The 19053-nt window shown below is 44.7% G+C and overlaps 1 protein-coding gene across 1 annotated transcript in view; it reads left to right on the forward strand.

The window, feature by feature from the left end:
- The first annotated feature begins 1740 nt into the window (after positions 1 to 1740).
- The window catches only part of oca2 (oculocutaneous albinism II), an 85871-nt gene continuing 68558 nt past the window's right edge, over positions 1741 to 19053 (forward strand). The window contains exons 1-9 of the mRNA XM_034293648.1: positions 1741 to 1917; positions 5545 to 5825; positions 11464 to 11565; positions 13815 to 13988; positions 16158 to 16215; positions 16427 to 16499; positions 17298 to 17455; positions 17659 to 17741; positions 17892 to 18045. Coding sequence (XP_034149539.1) covers positions 5569 to 5825; positions 11464 to 11565; positions 13815 to 13988; positions 16158 to 16215; positions 16427 to 16499; positions 17298 to 17455; positions 17659 to 17741; positions 17892 to 18045 — 1059 coding nt within the window. The 5' untranslated portion in view covers positions 1741 to 1917; positions 5545 to 5568. The remainder of the gene's footprint in view (positions 1918 to 5544; positions 5826 to 11463; positions 11566 to 13814; positions 13989 to 16157; positions 16216 to 16426; positions 16500 to 17297; positions 17456 to 17658; positions 17742 to 17891; positions 18046 to 19053) is intronic.

The following is a 19053-nucleotide window of genomic DNA, read 5'->3' on the forward strand; positions in this document are numbered from 1 at the left end:
TATTTTCTCTCTTACTAATACTTACTAATACCTAGGGATGATTTCTGAAGAGCTCGAACCCTGTTATCCCAGAGATAATGAGAAGATTTTCCTTTACATTGTCTGCAGTTCTGTTGTAGCCACCCTCGCTGTATAGACCAGTACACCATTCCCATTATTCCCATCAAGTAGGTTAACTACACTGGAGGGATGATTGGAGTGTTTGCCTTTAACTCCGAGAACCAGTTCACTTTCTGCTCCCTGGGTTTGTTATGCTATACATGTGTAATGTATGAAAGGCAGGTGGAGCTAGGTTAAAGAAATTAGTCCGGTTAAAGCAGATTGATGCAGGTTCAAGCAGTTCAAGACAGTTGCAGTTATGAGACAAGAGACCCTTTATTGTAGCAGCATCTACTCTTCCTGGAGCTGCAACAATTCTCCCTGAAGCAGCAGCTAATCTTCCTGAAGAAGCAAATACTCTTCCCCAATCAACATCTACTCTTCATGAAGCAGCAGCAACTGTTCTTGAAACAGCAGCTACACTTCCTGGGCTCCACAGAGAACATAAAACGTGACAAATTACCAAACATTTATTCTAAACTGATAACGTAGAATGGTCACATAAACAAAATAAAAAGTATACAAGTATGGTGTGTGTATGTGTCACGATCCTTCTAATGTCTTTAGGTCACTCTGTCTGCTAAATTATTAAAATGTAAATTTAATTTCCATCAGCCATCAAGGGAATACTTCCATTAAAATAAATTACCGTTGCTACACTGCCCACATTGCATTGCTTCCCTCTGTAGTGTCAAATCTGAAGAATAGTTTACTGCTCAATGGCTGATGCAAGCATCCATTTTATCTTCTGAATGAGGGAGAAACAAATGAAAAAGGATGGTGTGACCATTGAAACCCAGCTCTTGGACATCCTCCTTGTGTGTGTGTGTCTGTAAATGTGATGTCGGAGCTGTATTGGAGCAGAACAGAGGTCTGCTACGGCTCAATAGGAATCATCTTCTGTTCAGCTCTGAACTTGCTTGTACCAAAGAGATGATTCTCTAGAGCCATTTAATAACGATTTTACTGTTATTTAACCGGGCAATTTGAATAAAAGCCATTTCTAATTTATAGCAACCAGGAGAATGTAACTGGAGCAATAACAATTAACTAGCAAATTGAAATGACTATCTAATAATCCATACCCTTACCTTAACCTTTATCCTAACCTTAACCCTTACACTAAACCTGATTTGAAACCTTGCTCTAACCCCAACATTAGCAAATTAGCAAGGTATTGCTTGTCAACAAACGTTCAACTAACTATCTATTTTAAATATACAAATGGATTTGGGAATCAAGCACCAATGACACATTTCTCACACATACATAAAAAATGCATTTACTAAAAATAATTATGAGGACCACAGTATGTAAAAATAGTTTTGGTCATTTGCATATGGTGTAAGTATTATGTCTTACCCTCAAATGAAAACTGGGAATTGACATTAATCTAACGGGAAGGGCTGAGTAGGGGAAGACTACGGGAGAGGACGGAGGGGAAGAGAAAGGGGGAGTTAAGAATGAGAGGAGGAGTGAAGAGGGGGAGTTACGAAGGAGCTATGAATGCAGGAAGGGATGGAGGTAGACAAACACAGGGAGGGGCCAGTTCTCTGTCAGTCATCTAGATCCTGCTGCCTTCAGAGGAGCCGTCTACTTCTCCCTTTCTCCTGGAATAGCAGAGATAGCACCTCCACCTCCAACTCCACCCTCCCCAGGTGACAGGTTGCAGGGCTGGACTGACTCATCCCACACATTCAGACAACACACACGGTGTCATTAACGGGGACAAACGGTGTCTGGGTTTTCCCATCACCTTCGTCCTCCCGAACATCATCATCACCACCATTAATATCGTAATTACCTCGCTAATTAAAGGTAAGTTCATTTAAAAACAACACTTTTTTGTTTTGTTTCACATTTCTGATGCAAGTTGGGTTGTAGGTGTGAGTTATTCACCAGTTTGGATGAGATTTAATGTTTCCTTGTATTGCACACGATTGTGTAATTGCTGGTTAAAGTAAATATAAACATAAAAGTAGAATTCATTAATTATCTGTAGCATAGTGGCTATAAATACAGGATAGGAAACAAATATTGTTGTAATTAAAATTCTTTAACAAAAAGTTGATTTAGTCAGGTCAATGAACACACTCATCAATGTGTCCATTGTGTTGTGGTGTGTTAACGACTTAAGGAATTAGTCTCCAGTAAAACTGTGCCCCTTCTGTAGTACTCAGCCGGGCAACAACCTCTTTTATTTCCCTCTTACAATAGAAATTAAAGTGCCATTCACTGAGAAACAGTGAGTAATTCAAGCCTGTATGCCTGATTAATTTCCTATGTGTACCACTGCTTTAAATGTTGTATTAAATTTAATTCTAATATCATAGCAAGACAGTTTGCTGTATTTAATTTCTCCACCGTGGATTTATCCAGTGAGGGAGAACTGTCCTCCATTACAGAGGATTAAATAGTTCTTCACCCTGACTTGACCACGGACAAAATGGGACAGTTTAGGCTAACCACAGACACAAGGGCCAGTATGGGCTAACCACAGACACAAGGGCCAGTATAGGCTAACCACAGACACAAGGGCCAGTATGGGCTAACCACAGACACAAGGGCCAGTATAGGCAAACCACAGACACAAGGGCCAGTTTACAAAGAACATCACCAGACAAACACCTATCGCAGGGTATTCGTGCATTGACATGAGACACATTAAACCCAGAGACCTGCTCCCAATGTTACCAGCAGAGCCTCAGGGCTGACTCGTTTAGAGGAACTCCTTTCATAAGTGAACTACGGAGAGAATAGGATGTCATGTGGGACTCCCTGTGTGTGTGTGTGTGTGTGTGTGTGCACTGTTGGCATTCAAATTCTATCCTATAAGATCCCAGAGGCTACATGCTACATGACCTCTGGTGTCAAAGCTCCTGGTGGTGTGACATCCATGTGCCCACAACACAAGCCTAATGACGCGCCATGACGAGCCACGCACCACATACAAGAAACAGGACCTTTGTCCTCCTCACAGGAATACAAAAACTCATTAGTTGGAAGTCAAACGGTAATGATCTGCATGGGTAAAATAATAAAGCCTTTTTATTGTGTGTGTGTGTGTGTGTGTGTGGAAATGCAGGCAGGCGTGAATCCCAAATTGCACCTCGCCCCAAGGTCAAAGTAATGCATTTAAAAGGGCCAGAGCCCATTGGAACAGAGGGAGGCAGGAGGCTGGCAGAGAATGGATGGCAACACTTTCTAATACTCTCATGCTTTTTGGGAAAGGCTGTGCAACGCTCCGACCCCTGCGTCCTTTAATCCCAGAAACCCTGGAATGACAGATCCTAAATGTTGCTCGTGACCCAACAGCATGTAAAAAAAAAAGAGACAGTTTACCTTTTATATTGGAGCTATGACAGTAAGTAATATTGTAAAACAATATGGGTGGTTGTGGTTGGTGGGCGTCCCTTTGGTTGATGCCTGGCAATGTGGGTGGATTGATTTCCTGCCTGTTGGGCCCTGTCCGGGGCCTCCCCCGGGTAGGGCCACAGTTTTGCCAGACCCCCCCGTCTCAGTTCCAAGGTCTTATGCTGCTATACAATTGTGCTGGGGGATTGAGTCAGTTCTCCTTCCCCACTAAGTTCTCCTTCTCCACTATAAATTGTTGTTGATATGAAGAATGCATTTTCTGAATATTCACAGTCTCCTCCCGTTTTAAACTTGAGGAGGACATGAGGTCCTGGTCCACACCTGCGGAGTACCTGGTTTGGGGGGCCCGTTGTTGTCCCTGTCCTTGTCCATCTGATCATGCTTCTGACCTAGTCTAAATTTAAATAGACTCTGGATTTAGCCCAGATGAATTTATTAATTATTCCAATTGGACTCTTAATATCTCATCCGGCACAGCCAGAAGAGGACTGGTCACCCCTCTGAGCCTGGGTCCTCTCTAGGTTTCTTCCTAAACTTCGGCCTTCTTAGGGAGTTTCCCTAGCCACTGAAATTCAACACTACTGTTGTTTGCTCCTTGGGGTTTAAGGCTGGATGTTTCTGTAAAAGCACTTTGTAACAACTGCTGATGAAAAAGGGCTTTATAAATACATTTGATTGATTGATTGATCTCTTTTGGTGGAAAAGCAGAAACCAAGGAGCATTTTTACCACATTTTTATTGGGGGGACATTTTTCTCAAGTTATACCTTATTACATGACATATGGAGAAAGAGTTGCTGAAATAGCGGTCAACAGTCTCTGCATCACAGCTTAGAGCTCCCTAACCCTCGGCTTCTATATCCCAGCTTCTTAGCCTGACCCCAGATTTTCAAATCAATGGACCTCAGCTGGGGTCATGACTCCAAGTTGGGGGAACCCTGCACCTGTAAGTCTGCGTGTTGAAAGATACTGTTGTCATCACATGATTGGCCGACCAACGGCAAGACCACACGGATCAGCTTATGACAGCATGAGTCTCTCAAAGGCAGACTATCAGACATCAGACTGAACAAGATTCACTGGAAGGACAATAGAACCAAACAAACCTGACCCCACTATACATTCCAAGATGAGTTGAATGCTTAGCATTGAATTGTGTAGTGAAAAATAAAACATAAAATTGGGCATTTAGAGGGCATTTGTACTTAGTTGACGCGGCAGGCTTTTTGTGTGTGCTTTGAGTTGTACGTCACAAAATTATTGTAATGGTTGTCTTCATTTGGCCACATTCCAGCAGTGTCCATTTGAAGTTTCGTTTCGTCTGGAGTCTTAGAAGGAGTTTTAGAATAGAAGTTGAGGCATTCCTAAGGGCAAAGGGGTTGCCTACCGAGTAGCACACTATATCTGTGTTGAAAGGGAATAGGATGCCATTTAGAATGCTTTTCAGTTGTTGGATGTTTTATCTGGCAGAAAGAACAGTTAGTGCACAGAGTTTACTGTAGCCTCCGTTTAGTGTAACCTCTATTTACTGCAGCCTCTTTTGACTGTACCCTCTTTATTTTCTGTACCCATTCTGTTTACCATAGCCTTTCTATTTCATATAGCCTCTGTTTACTGTAGCCTCTTAATTTACTGTTCCCTCTCTGTTTTATTACAACTTGTGCTCTTCAAATGTTCACCCGGGAACATCCAGAAGAGGACTGGTCACACGTATGAGCCTGATTCCTCTCTGGGTTTCTTCCTATATTTTGCCCCTCTTATGGGATTTTTGCAAGCCACTGTGCTTTGACATTGTTGTTGCTTGCTCCTTGGTGTTTCAGACTGGGTGTTTTGTAAAAGTACTTTGTGACATCTGCTGATGTAAAAAGTGCTTTATAAATACAATTGATTGATTGATTGATTGTTTACTGTGGTCTCTTTGTGTCTGGAGCCAAGGGCTAAAGACGGAAAAGAAATACAGTCATGCCTTTTAGTCTACCTTAACCTTAACTAATCTAGTCAGAGATGTGCCTGTAGCCATCTGTTGGTTGGTGAACATTAACTTTCTTTTCAATGGTTACTCTCTGTCCAGTCCCAGTTCTGTCCAAACATCAGCATGTATCTGGAGAATAAAAGTGAACTAGACCTGAAGTCCTCAGGAGTCACCCCAGGCCACCAGGGCAGAGCCAGCCTGAGGGCGGCGGAGGCGGTTGCCGGGAGCTACGGAGCTGCGGGGCAGAGCTACGGTGAGGTCGCCGGAAACTTTGGAGGTCTACGCCTGCTGGAAGGGTTCTCTGGACGAAGAGATTCTCAGAAACTACAGCAGTCTGCTGCAAGGCCCCCTGGGAACTGCATAATTCACGCTGAAGATGGGTAAGCACAACCTGCTGTAGACCTGCACTGTAATGTGGGTAGGCACAACCTGTTATAGACCTGCACTGTAATGTGGGTAGGCACAACCTGCTATAGACCTGCACTGTAATGTGGGTAGTCACAACCTGCTATAGACCTGCACTGTAATGTGGATAGGCACAACCTGTTATAGACCTGCACTGTAATGTGGGTAGGCACAACCTGTTATAGACCTGCACTGTAATGTGGGTAGGCACAACCTGCTGTAGACCTGCACTGTAATGTGGGTAGGCACAACCTGTTATAGACCTGCACTGTAATGTGGGTAGGCACAACCTGTTATAGACCTGCACTGTAATGTGGGTAAGCACAACCTGCTGTAGACCTGCACTGTAATGTGGGTAGGCACAACCTGTTATAGACCTGCACTGTAATGTGGGTAGGCACAACCTGCTGTAGACCTGCACTGTAATGTGGGTAGGCACAACCTGTTATAGACCTGCACTGTAATGTGGGTAGGCACAACCTGTTATAGACCTGCACTGTAATGTGGGTAGGCACAACCTGTTATAGACCTGCACTGTAATGTGGGTAGGCACAATCTGCTGTAGACCTGGACTGTAATGTGGGTAGGCACAACCTGCTATAGACCTGCACTGTAATGTGGGTAGGCACAACCTGTTATAGACCTGCACTGTAATGTGGGTAGGCACAATCTGCTGTAGACCTGGACTGTAATGTGGGTAGGCACAACCTGTTATAGACCTGCACTGTAATGTGGGTAGGCACAACCTGTTATAGACCTGCACTGTAATGTGGGTAGGCACAACCTGTTATAGACCTGCACTGTAATGTGGGTAGGCACAACCTGTTATAGACCTGCACTGTAATGTGGATAGGCACAACCTGTTATAGACCTGCACTGTAATGTGGGTAGGCACAATCTGCTGTAGACCTGGACTGTAATGTGGGTAGGCACAACCTGCTATAGACCTGCACTGTAATGTGGGTAGGCACAACCTGTTATAGACCTGCACTGTAATGTGGGTAGGCACAATCTGCTGTAGACCTGCACTGTAATGTGGGTAGGCACAACCTGTTATAGACCTGCACTGTAATGTGGGTAGGCACAACCTGTTATAGACCTGCACTGTTATGTGGGTAGGTACAACCTGTTATAGACCTGCACTGTAATGTGGGTAGGCACAACCTGTTATAGACCTGCACTGTAATGTGGGTAGGCACAACCTGTTATAGACCTGCACTGTAATGTGGGTAGGCACAACCTGTTATAGACCTGCACTGTAATGTGGGTAGGCACAACCTGCTATAGGCCTGCACTGTAATGTGGGTAGGCACAACCTGTTATAGACCTGCACTGTAATGTGGGTAGGCACAACCTGTTATAGACCTGCACTGTAATGTGGGTAGGCACAACCTGTTATAGACCTGCACTGTAATGTGGGTAGGCACAACCTGCTGTAGACCTGCACTGTAATGTGGGTAGGCACAACCTGTTATAGACCTGCACTGTAATGTGGGTAGGCACAACCTGTTATAGACCTGCACTGTAATGTGGGTAGGCACAACCTGTTATAGACCTGCACTGTAATGTGGGTAGGCACAACCTGTTATAGACCTGCACTGTAATGTGGGTAGGCACAACCTGCTGTAGACCTGCACTGTAATGTGGGTAGGCACAACCTGTTATAGACCTGCACTGTAATGTGGGTAGGCACAACCTGCTGTAGACCTGCACTGTAATGTGGGTAGGCACAACCTGTTATAGACCTGCACTGTAATGTGGGTAGGCACAACCTGTTATAGACCTGCACTGTAATGTGGGTAGGCACAACCTGTTATAGACCTGCACTCTAATGTGGGTAGGCACAACCTGTTATAGACCTGCACTGTAATGTGGGTAGGCACAACCTGTTATAGACCTGCACTGTAATGTGGGTAGGCACAACCTGCTATAGACCTGCACTGCAATGTGGGTAAGCACAACCTGCTATAGACCTGCACTGTAATGTGGGTAGGAACAACCTGCTATAGACCTGCACTGTAATGTGGGTAGGCACAACCTGTTATAGACCTGCACTGTAATGTGGGTAGGCACAACCTGTTATAGACCTGCACTGTAATGTGGGTAGGCACAACCTGTTATAGACCTGCACTGTAATGTGGGTAGGCACAACCTGCTATAGACCTGCACTGTAATGTGGGTAGGCACAACCTGTTATAGACCTGCACTGTAATGTGGGTAGGCACAACCTGTTATAGACCTGCACTGTAATGTGGGTAGGCACAACCTGCTATAGACCTGCACTGTAATGTGGGTAGGCACAACCTGTTATAGACCTGCACTGTAATGTGGGTAGGCACAACCTGCTGTAGACCTGCACTGTAATGTGGGTAGGCACAACCTGTTATAGACCTGCACTGTAATGTGGGTAGGCACAACCTGTTATAGACCTGCACTGTAATGTGGGTAGGCACAACCTGCTGTAGACCTGCACTGTAATGTGGGTAGGCACAACCTGCTATAGACCTGCACTGTAATGTGGGTAGGCACAACCTGCTATAGACCTGCACTGTAATGTGGGTAGGCACAACCTGTTATAGACCTGCACTGTAATGTGGGTAGGCACAACCTGCTATAGACCTGCACTGTAATGTGGGTAGGCACAACCTGCTATAGACCTGCACTGTAATGTGGGTAGGCACAACCTGTTATAGACCTGCACTGTAATGTGGGTAGGCACAACCTGTTATAGACCTGCACTGTAATGTGGGTAGGCACAACCTGTTATAGACCTGCACTGTAATGTGGGTAGGCACAACCTGTTATAGACCTGCACTGTAATGTGGGTAGGCACAACCTGCTATAGACCTGCACTGTAATGTGGGTAGGCACAACCTGTTATAGACCTGCACTGTAATGTGGGTAGGCACAACCTGTTATAGACCTGCACTGTAATGTGGGTAGGCACAACCTGCTATAGACCTGCACTGTAATGTGGGTAGGCACAACCTGTTATAGACCTGCACTGTAATGTGGGTAGGCACAACCTGCTGTAGACCTGCACTGTAATGTGGGTAGGCACAACCTGTTATAGACCTGCACTGTAATGTGGGTAGGCACAACCTGTTATAGACCTGCACTGTAATGTGGGTAGGCACAACCTGCTATAGACCTGCACTGTAATGTGGGTAGGCACAACCTGTTATAGACCTGCACTGTAATGTGGGTAGGCACAACCTGTTATAGACCTGCACTGTAATGTGGGTAGGCACAACCTGTTATAGACCTGCACTGTAATGTGGGTAGGCACAACCTGTTATAGACCTGCACTGTAATGTGGATAGGCACAACCTGTTATAGACCTGCACTGTAATGTGGGTAGGCACAACCTGTTATAGACCTGCACTGTAATGTGGGTAGGCACAACCTGTTATAGACCTGCACTGTAATGTGGGTAGGCACAACCTGTTATAGACCTGCACTGTACAAGGGTACTGACAAAGGTACAAATCTGTTGGTGACATCACGCTCCACCTTGCAGCTCCAACAGGGCACGCTGGCACCGAGACACAGCGTAACGTCCACTCATACAGGGCACGCTGGCACCGAGACACAGCGTAACGTCCACTCATACAGGGCACGCTGGCACCGAGACACAGCGTAACGTCCACTCATACAGGGCACGCTGGCACCGAGACACAGCGTAACGTCCACTCATACAGGGCACGCTGGCACCGAGACACAGCGTAACGTCCACTCATACAGGGCACGCTGGCACCGAGACACAGCGTAACGTCCACTCATACAGGGCACGCTGGCACCGAGACACAGCGTAACGTCCACTCATACAGGGCACGCTGGCACCGAGACACAGCGTAACGTCCACTCATACAGGGCACGCTGGCACCGAGACACAGCGTAACGTCCACTCATACAGGGCACGCTGGCACCGAGACACAGCGTAACGTCCACTCATACAGGGCACGCTGGCACCGAGACACAGCGTAACGTCCACTCATACAGGGCACGCTGGCACCGAGACACAGCGTAACGTCCACTCATACAGGGCTGCTGTCTGTCCCGGTCATGTCAACACGTGGTACAGTCTGATATGTGACTTTGACACAAAATTGGCACGTTGCTTGGCTGCGGTTGTACTATTGTACTCTGAGAGCGTCCTCACTTGACAGTTCCTTTTACAAAAGTATTGAGTGGATAACTAGCTCTAAGCATGTGCAACATGCGCGAAATGCTGTTGAAGTTGTTGATCCTGTCAAATCAGAAATTCCTACAGAGCAGCAGGTCATAGGGGAGACTCAGGGAAGAGAAGGGAAGCCTTCAGTGTTTTCTCTCACAGCTGGCCAGATCAAAGCAGAGGGAGACAAAGAGATTTCTAAAACATTTACTTACTTATTTCAGATTATTTTCTCAGCTCAAATTTCTTGTACGTACCTTGGTTATATTCTACTTGCTTTGGCAAAATAAATATTTTACAAGCCAATAAAGGCCTTAAAATTAACGAGAGAGAGAGAGAGAGAGAGAGAGAGAGTTGTTAATAGTGGGGGGCTAATCTGAATCCTGTGGTCCCTGTGCCGTTAATAGAATTAATCCATGGAATGTATTTCATGCATGGAGCAGGATGGTGAGAAACCTGCACAGGATGAAAGGTGCCAGGATACATTTGATTTCTAATTTCTATTTAATGGATGAACACACTTGGTGTCCATGACTCACTGGTGTTTCCTATTGACTTCTGAGATTCTCCACTGTAGCCCTTCACTTCTATGAACAGTTTGTCCGAGGCAAACACCCGATGTGTGACTTCCAGTCACCGAGCCAGTCTGCCACTTAGCCAGTCAGCCAGCCAGTCAGTAAGCCAATCAGTCCGGCGGCCGACTGGTCAGTGAGTCTGTGGTATTCCTGTGGTCAGACTGGGGGGTATCCAGGGTTGGATCACGACAGGGCTGCAGACTGACAGGCAGACCGATAGACTGACAAAATACCAGACTGACCAATGTATAAACAGACCAACAGACAGGCAGACCGATAGACTGACAAAATACCAAACTGACCAATGTATAAACAGACCAACAGACAGGCAGACCGATAGACTGACAAAATACCAGACTGACCAATGTATAAACAGACCAACAGACAGGCAGACCGATAGACTGACAAAATACCAGACTGACCAATGTATAAACAGACCAACAGACAGGCAGACCGATAGACTGGTAGACCGACTGAAAGACAGACTGACCAACATACAGACGTATATATTGACAGAAAGACAGGAAACAGGCGGAAAGACAGACAGACACACAGGTGTGGAATTATTGTATGAATGAATAAGTGAAATGTGTATTGATGACAAATAGAATATCCGTTTGTATTTGGTCACAATAAGTCACATTCACAGGAAGTCACATTATTGCGCTGTGGAATTCTGGGTAGCCATATCTATAAACTGGGGAGATGTTTCTGGGTACATATGACAAAAATGGTTAAAGTTGACCCACAGTGGTTGTGTTCAGGGTTGTGGATGATAGAAATATCCCAGGTCTGGACTGCATGATAGTGATGGTCCCGAACGAATGTGTTTTCTTTCCCCTGTTTTTTCCCTTTGTTTTCCAGTCACAGCTTCAATGTGGTCAACTTCCTGAAGGGAAAGAACAACCCGGCTAACTCCAGCCACACAGAGAGATCCCCTCTGCTCAGGTTCTCCCAGGATGACAGGTGTGCTGTTATGACACTGCCTGGATCATTTTAGGTCTCAGAAAGTGACTTCTTCTAGTTTGGCAGCAGTGATCATTCTGTCGACTGCAATACAGACAAAAAAAGCTACTGACAAGCTTCTAAGTGTCTCTGCATAATTCAGCACCAGTAACTTGTCAGTAGCAAATGGATATATACAGATATGTTATTTTCCATCTAGAAGACCTATTTTCTCTTCAACTACAAGATGATACAAGTGCACAATCATCCTTTTGACACTCCAAGTTAATTGTGGAGGATTGCTCCAACCCTTGTATCATGGCAACTACATACAATGTTCAGATGTCTCTCTGAAGGGGAAAATACACTTTCTTGGAAAGTGGACTGAATGTGAATGAAAGGTCTTGTGAATCAGTGTCCATATAAATAAAAGTGGATGTTTCCATAGCTCCAGCTCAAGGTCTAGTCTCAGCCACTACAGCTGTCAAATCTACAACTTAGAAATCCTCATTTACATTTCACTCTGGACTTGCAAGATTACACAAAGGGGTTGAGAAAATTTGCACACCGTTTTTCCCCCTGCACACAACATCATTATTTGATTTATTCATTTTGCTACAGTTTTTTTCAAGGCTGTAGAAATATTCCTGACACACTACAGCTTCGTAACCAGTTGTTCTGTCTTCTGTATCCCCTTTTGACCCACATGATTAAAGTGCGCTGAATGTATGATGTTTTTACAACATAATTTTGATCAGCCTGCCACAGATTTCTGTCTTTATTACTTTTGCAATGAAACACAATCATCCCGATATCCAATGGGATTACACGATAAGTCATAGAGATTTGACAAGATGACTCACATCTGAACACTCTGAACTAATTCCTGTGTTCCAAATGGCACCCCTTGGGCTCTGATCAAAAGAAGTGTGTGCTATTTAGGCCATTGCATGCAGTTTAGGACGCGGGTGATTTTCTTTTACTTCCGTTTTCATTGTTTTACATGCTTGCACTACTAGTGTGCAGATAACTGGGACCTTTTAAATCTCCAGTCTGCCATACTAGTATGTAACACAGTTGTGTGTAAAAAAAAGTCCATAACCTCTAATATTATTACTGTTACTAACCGCTAGAATTCTTTATATATAACCAGTCAATAACATATAGCATTCCCTTATGTAAACAGTTCATAACCTATAGCATAGCATTCCCTTATGTAAACAGTTCATAACCTATTGCATAGCATTCCCTTGTGTTAGCAGTTCATAACCACCACCAGCTCTCCTCTACTGACTGTGATGCTGGTTCACCAGCTCTCCACTACTGACTGTGATGCTGGTTCACCAGCTCTCCACTACTGACTGTGATGCTGGTTCACCAGCTCTCCTCTACTGACTGTGATGCTGATTAGATGCTGTGTTCCTTAGGCTTCAGTCGAACATCTTTCCCAGGATCTAGTGATCTGGACATGGCTGACTTGAAGCAAGCTTCTCCAATCCCTCAGAGTCCACGGTCAAGTTGTCCATTGAACCTCTGGTAGGAGGTTGTCACATGCCAAACTTGGTCAGCAGGCCTCCCCACTCAACTTCAGCTGACTGGATCAGCATGTTCTTTCCAGGGGCAAACAGGACAATTCCCTTCTCAAGCCTTTGCCTTTCCAATGTTGCAGACCCAAAAGTGAAAACTGAAACTGTTGTCGTGGTCCAGAATGAGAAACCTCTTCTTACTTGGGACATAGTTTTGCTCCAGAGCTTCTTCAACAAGTTTGTGGGGTATGGAGCCTTAGGTATTTACAAGGTCTAACCACAGCATAACAAGATCACCTCTGCTTCCCTAGCTGGGCGACCACACCTGTGTGCTCTAGGCACTCCGGCCTTTAGGGGGGACCTTCATTCTGGACGGATGTATCAGTGTAGGAGTTATTCAGGAGGAGGTAGTATGTCTGGACACAATTCTGAAGAATCTCTTTACTTCGACACTGAGCTGTGAGATGCTTCTTTTATTGGGAGCTATACTCCTCCCACACATCACCGCTGTTCATCAACACCCTTCTTCTCCAGATCACCACGAACATTCTCCAAAGCCGATGCAGTAGCATTTAGTATAATAACCAGTCAATACGGCATAATATTATAACATGTTAATAACCTCTAGTATTCCCGGGACACAAACAGTTAGAGACTCTCTACTATTATAACACTTAAAATTCCACTCTATGATACCCTTTATTTAACCAGGTAATAATCTCTAGTGTTCCCTGTCTTCTTCAGTATAACGTACATGACCCTCTATGAAGGGGAAGAGACATGGGACAACAGTTTGGAGCTTGAGAGGAGGTGTCGTCTGGGGAGCGAAGTCACTAGCCTGTCCCTATCACGATCCTCCTCTACTGAGAAAGACAGCCTGGACCTACACCTCAACTTCAAACTCTCCAACAGCATGAGGTAAACCAATTAACCCTAGGGGTGTCAGTGGACTGTTCCATCCAGGGGTCAGTGGACTGTTCCATCCAGGGGTCAGTGGACTGTTCCATCCAGGGGTCAGTAGACTGTTCCATCCAGGGGTCAGTAGACTGTTCCATCCAGGGGTCAGTGGACTGTTCCATTCAGGGGTCAGTAGACTGTTCCATCCAGGGGTCAGTGGACTGTTTTATCCAGGGGTCAGTAGACTGTTCCATCCAGGGGTCAGTGGAATGTTCCATTCAGGGGTCAGTAGACTGTTCCATCCAGGGGTCAGTAGACTGTTCCATCCACGGGTCAGTAGACTGTTCCATCCAGGGGTCAGTAGACTGTTCCATCTAGGGGTCAGTCGACTGTTCCATCCAGGGGTCAGTAGACTGTTCCATCCAGGGGTCAGTGGACTGTTCTATCCAGGGGTCAGAAGACTGTTCCATCCAGGGGTCAGTAGACTGTTCCATCCACGGGTCAGTAGACTGTTTCATCCATTGATCAGTAGACTGTTCCATCCAGGGGTCAGTAGACTGTTCCATCCAGGGGTCAGTAGACTGTTTCATCCAGGGGTCAGTGGACTGTTCCATCCATGGGTCAGAAGACTGTTCCATCCATGGGTCAGAAGACTGTTCCATCCAGGGGTCAGTGGACTGTTCCATTCAGGGGTCAGTAGACTGTTCCATCCAGGGGTCAGTAGACTGTTCCATCCACGGGTCAGTAGACTGTTTCATCCAGGGGTCAGTAGACTGTTCCATCCATGGGTCAGTGGACTGTTCCATCCAGGGGTCAGTAGACTGTTCAATCCAGGGGTCAGTGGACTGTAAAATTTGGGTGTCAGAATAGGCTGTATGACCATCTAATATACTATCCATATATGTAATCTAATATGTACATCCAGTTTATTTCAAATATATTTTATAAAGCCTTAAACCCCAAAAAGCAAGCAGCCTGAAACCCCAAAAAGCAACCAAGGACAAAAAATGTATGCTGGCTAGGAAAACCTTGGTAGTAGGTTCGGGACCTACAGTTAAGTCCGGAAATAATTAGACACTGACACAAGTTTTGTTATTTTGGCTGTTTACCAAAATATATTCAAGTTACAGTTAAATAATGCATAAATATGGGCTTAAAGAGCAAACTCTCAGCTTTAATCTGAGGGTATTCACATCCAAATTGGAGGAAGGGTTTAGGAATTACAACTCTTTAATATGTAGCCCCCTCTTTTTCAAGGGACCAAAAGTAATTGGACAATTGACTCAAAAGCTGTATAGTTGGAGAGGTGTGGGTAATTCCTTAGTTATTTTTTCATCAATTAAGCAGGTAAAAGGTCTGGAGTTGATTCCAAGTGTGGCATTTGCGTTTGGAAGCTGGCAACATGAACCGGCAACATGTAGTCAAAGGAACTCTCAATGTAAGTGCCAAACGTTGGCTGCAAAAAAACATCCATCAGAGAGATAGCAGGAACATTAGGAGTGGCCAAATCAACAGTTTGGTACATTCTGAGAAAAAAAGAACACACTGGTGAGCTCTGCAAACACAAAAAGGCCTGGACGTCCATGGAAGACAACAGTGGTGGATGATCGTTGGCTCCTTTCCATGGTAAAAAAAATATCCCTTCACAACATCCAGCCATGTGAAGAACAATCTCCAGGAGGTAGGTATATCATTTTCCATGTCTAACATAAAGAGAAAACTTCAAGACTTGGACAGATGAAACTAAGATCAACCTGTACCAGAATGATGGGAAGAAAAAAGTGTGGAGAAGACTTGAAATCATGATCTGAAGCATACCACATCATCTGTAAAACACGGTGGAGACAGTGTGATGGCATGGACATGCATGGCTTCCAATGGCAATGGGTCACTAGTGTTTATTGATGATGTGACAAAAGACAGAAGCAGCCGGATGAATTCCGAAGTGTATAGGGATATATTGTCTGCTCAGATTCAGCCAAATTCAGTAAAGGATCTTGGTTGTTTCATTTCAAATGCATTGTGGTGGCATACAGAGCCAAAATTCTGAAGATTGTGTCAGTGTCCAAATATATCCGGACCTTACTGTAGGAAGAAACCTAGAGAAGAGCTGGACTCTGAAGGGTGGTGTTTAATACTATCTAAAATATGCCATCTGTACATTTAACAATTTTTTGTTTTTTCTTACAGATCCTGCCTCTCTGTCTTCAAAATTGCTTGTATCTTCATCCTCGTTGTCCTGACGTCTGTAAGTTGACAACGCTGTGACTGAGGATTCTGTCTTATTGAGTATAACAACATGTCAATATCAGGCACTTGAAGATGTCTAGACAAACTATAACAGCTTTCCAATAAACTATTTACTGTTTTGGGATGTTTACATTCTGTCTTTCCAATTAATAGTTCAGTATGTTCTGTGTCCTAATGTTTATATGTGTGTGTGTGTATTATCTCTCCAGTTGTTCTTCAGTATGTACCCAGATAGAGACAACCCGTGGAGGATGCTGGCTGTCTCCCCTACAGAGAGCTTCAGTATCCTCTTTTTGTGTTGCTATAGTTACCAGTGTCCCTTACACATTGCGTTACTATGGTTACCAGTTCCCCTTCTTGCTGTATTACCATGGTTACCAGTAACCCCGTCATACTGAGTTACCATGGCTGCTAGTGCGACCTTCATACTGTGTTACTGTATTTACCAGTGTCCCCTTCATACTGTGTTACTATAGTTACGTGTCTCCTTCACACTGTGTTGCCATAGTTACGTGTCTCCTTCACACTGTGTTGCCATAGTTACGTGTTTCCTTCACACCGCGGGCCTTTAGGGTTAGCGTGTAAGTGTTATCTTAGAGATTTGTTAGAGTTATATGTACAAAATAAATCATTATTTCATGAAGGGTGAAACAGATTATGCTGTCTTATATCCCATATGGTTGTGTTGAAGACCTGAGGATGCGCGGCTCATTTAGATGCTGTGGTTGAATGTCATTACAGAGCAGAAGTCAGGACTACCTGGACACAATGACCTGCGCTGCAGTCATTAGCAATGGGGCCATTTGTTCCCAGGTATAATGACTGGAGCTCTTTACTACAGTAGAATATCTTAACTGAACACTGTGATCGGGTTCAGCATTTGGAATAATGGGATCAACACCTTTAAAAGGAGATGGCAGACTGAGTTGCCCTTTTCTAATGACAAAGCTTCATAGCTGACCAGGTGTCCACGGCAGAATTTCAAAGGAAAATACTGTTCATGTACTTCATTTACAGATATTCCAGGCTTTCTTTCATGACCCTCCCAGTCTTTTTCCTTGACCGCCTGATGTCCAATAGCGTTGAACCTGACAGATTTCCGTGACAACGCCTTGTTGAAGCTTCAGGTGGGTGGGCCCTTCATGAGTGGCATGGTGGATCTGACCAATGAGGAGTACGTCTTCATTCAGGTGGAGCAGACGGAAGAGGCGGGGCCACGGAGGAGGCGGGCTCAGACGGTAGGACACTTTGTGCCCCCCAGCATTCCACCTCTGCTTCTGAAGTGGCCTGGGATCCGATATTTAAACACCACATAATTCTGCCTCCTAATCAGCCCCCTCTGCCCTGTGGAGTAGGTTAGTGAGCCATTTGAAACACAGGCTAGACCTCACAGTCTCGCTGATGTGATTATTTTCTTGTCTGGCGTCTCCTGTCTCGACAGGTGGTCTATAATTGGACCATACCACTGCATTCTGAACGGAGTGACCAGATTATAACAACAAAAATATTTAAGATGCTGAGCAGGTACTGAGCATGCTAAGTGTTGCACATAGCCACTCCCACGCCATCCTTAATGGCCAATCACTGATCTTTGTGTCTAATGTTCTGTGTTTAATGTATATATTATGGCGGTGCAGGCCTTCCTCCGGGTTAACTAATTGTCTGTCTCCCTAGCGACCCCATCGTCATCACGGTCCAGGCCTTGCTCCGGGGTGACGCTATGGTTCCTCTTTCCATGACTCACCAATCGCTCTACGTCACCGTGGAAACGCAGGTGATCATCGCAGCGGTCATCCTAGGGGGTGTCTACGTCCTCATCATCTTTGAGGTGAAGAGTGTGTGTGTGTGTGTGTGTGTGTGTGTTGTGTGTGTGTGTGTTGTTTGCTGTTACTGACTATGTATATACTGTATTGATTTTTATTGATTTTTTTCCACATATCTTATCCACCTAAGACAATTCAGAACCAATTCTCATTTACAATGATGACCGGGCCGAAGACAGAACAACTGCAAGACAAAACTCAGTTATACATGGATACGACAGAAACAATTGAAGACAACCAAAAACATTATGTTTGGTAGAGTAAGCAAGAGGACAAGAAGCGGCACAATATAATACACATTTTCAGATTGATAAGGTGTAATGTTTCTTAACTTATGAGGTGGCATACAGTTGCTTTGTAGTGATCAGACTGCAGCTCAGACAGATTTTACAGGAAGAAAGGGTGATTAAGGTGTATTACGTTTGAGGGAGTATTTGGTAATTTGTTCCAGTCGCTGGCAGCGGACAACTGAAATGAATGATGGCTGGAGGAGGTGTTGAATTTAGTGATGCCGTCCTGTTCTGTAGGCCGATACTGAGAATAGCCCAAAAGGATATGGTACCAGCCGTTATTTGTGCAAGCAGCGCCAGTTTACCAGAGTTAAAAGATCACGATGAGTGTTGGCCGAGGGATGCACAAGCTTTTCACTGACAAAAATGAATGAGAAGGATCCTAACGGTGTAATTTACAGAGCTGACAGATATTATACTCACCTTTCCACAACGTTGTGTTGCTGCCTCACAGTTTCTTGTAACCTCCGCATATCTCAACACTATACTCTACATTTAAAAATTATCTTAATCATTGTAGTTCTCTATTGAAAATATGAATATTCAAAACTGAAATGTGGTAATTGGATTAGTCTCCTCCCCCACCAACTTAATAGTTAGTGGAATCAGCTTTGGGAGTAATTCCAGGTGTGAGTCTAGATTCAGCAACGTGAGACTATCCTTTACAAGCATTTCAAACTAATGCTAAAAGGGGAATGTAGGTCCTTAGTTCTGTAGCAGGGT

This window comes from Esox lucius, chromosome 8, assembly GCF_011004845.1.
Source record: "Esox lucius isolate fEsoLuc1 chromosome 8, fEsoLuc1.pri, whole genome shotgun sequence".
Lineage (NCBI taxonomy): Eukaryota > Metazoa > Chordata > Actinopteri > Esociformes > Esocidae > Esox > Esox lucius.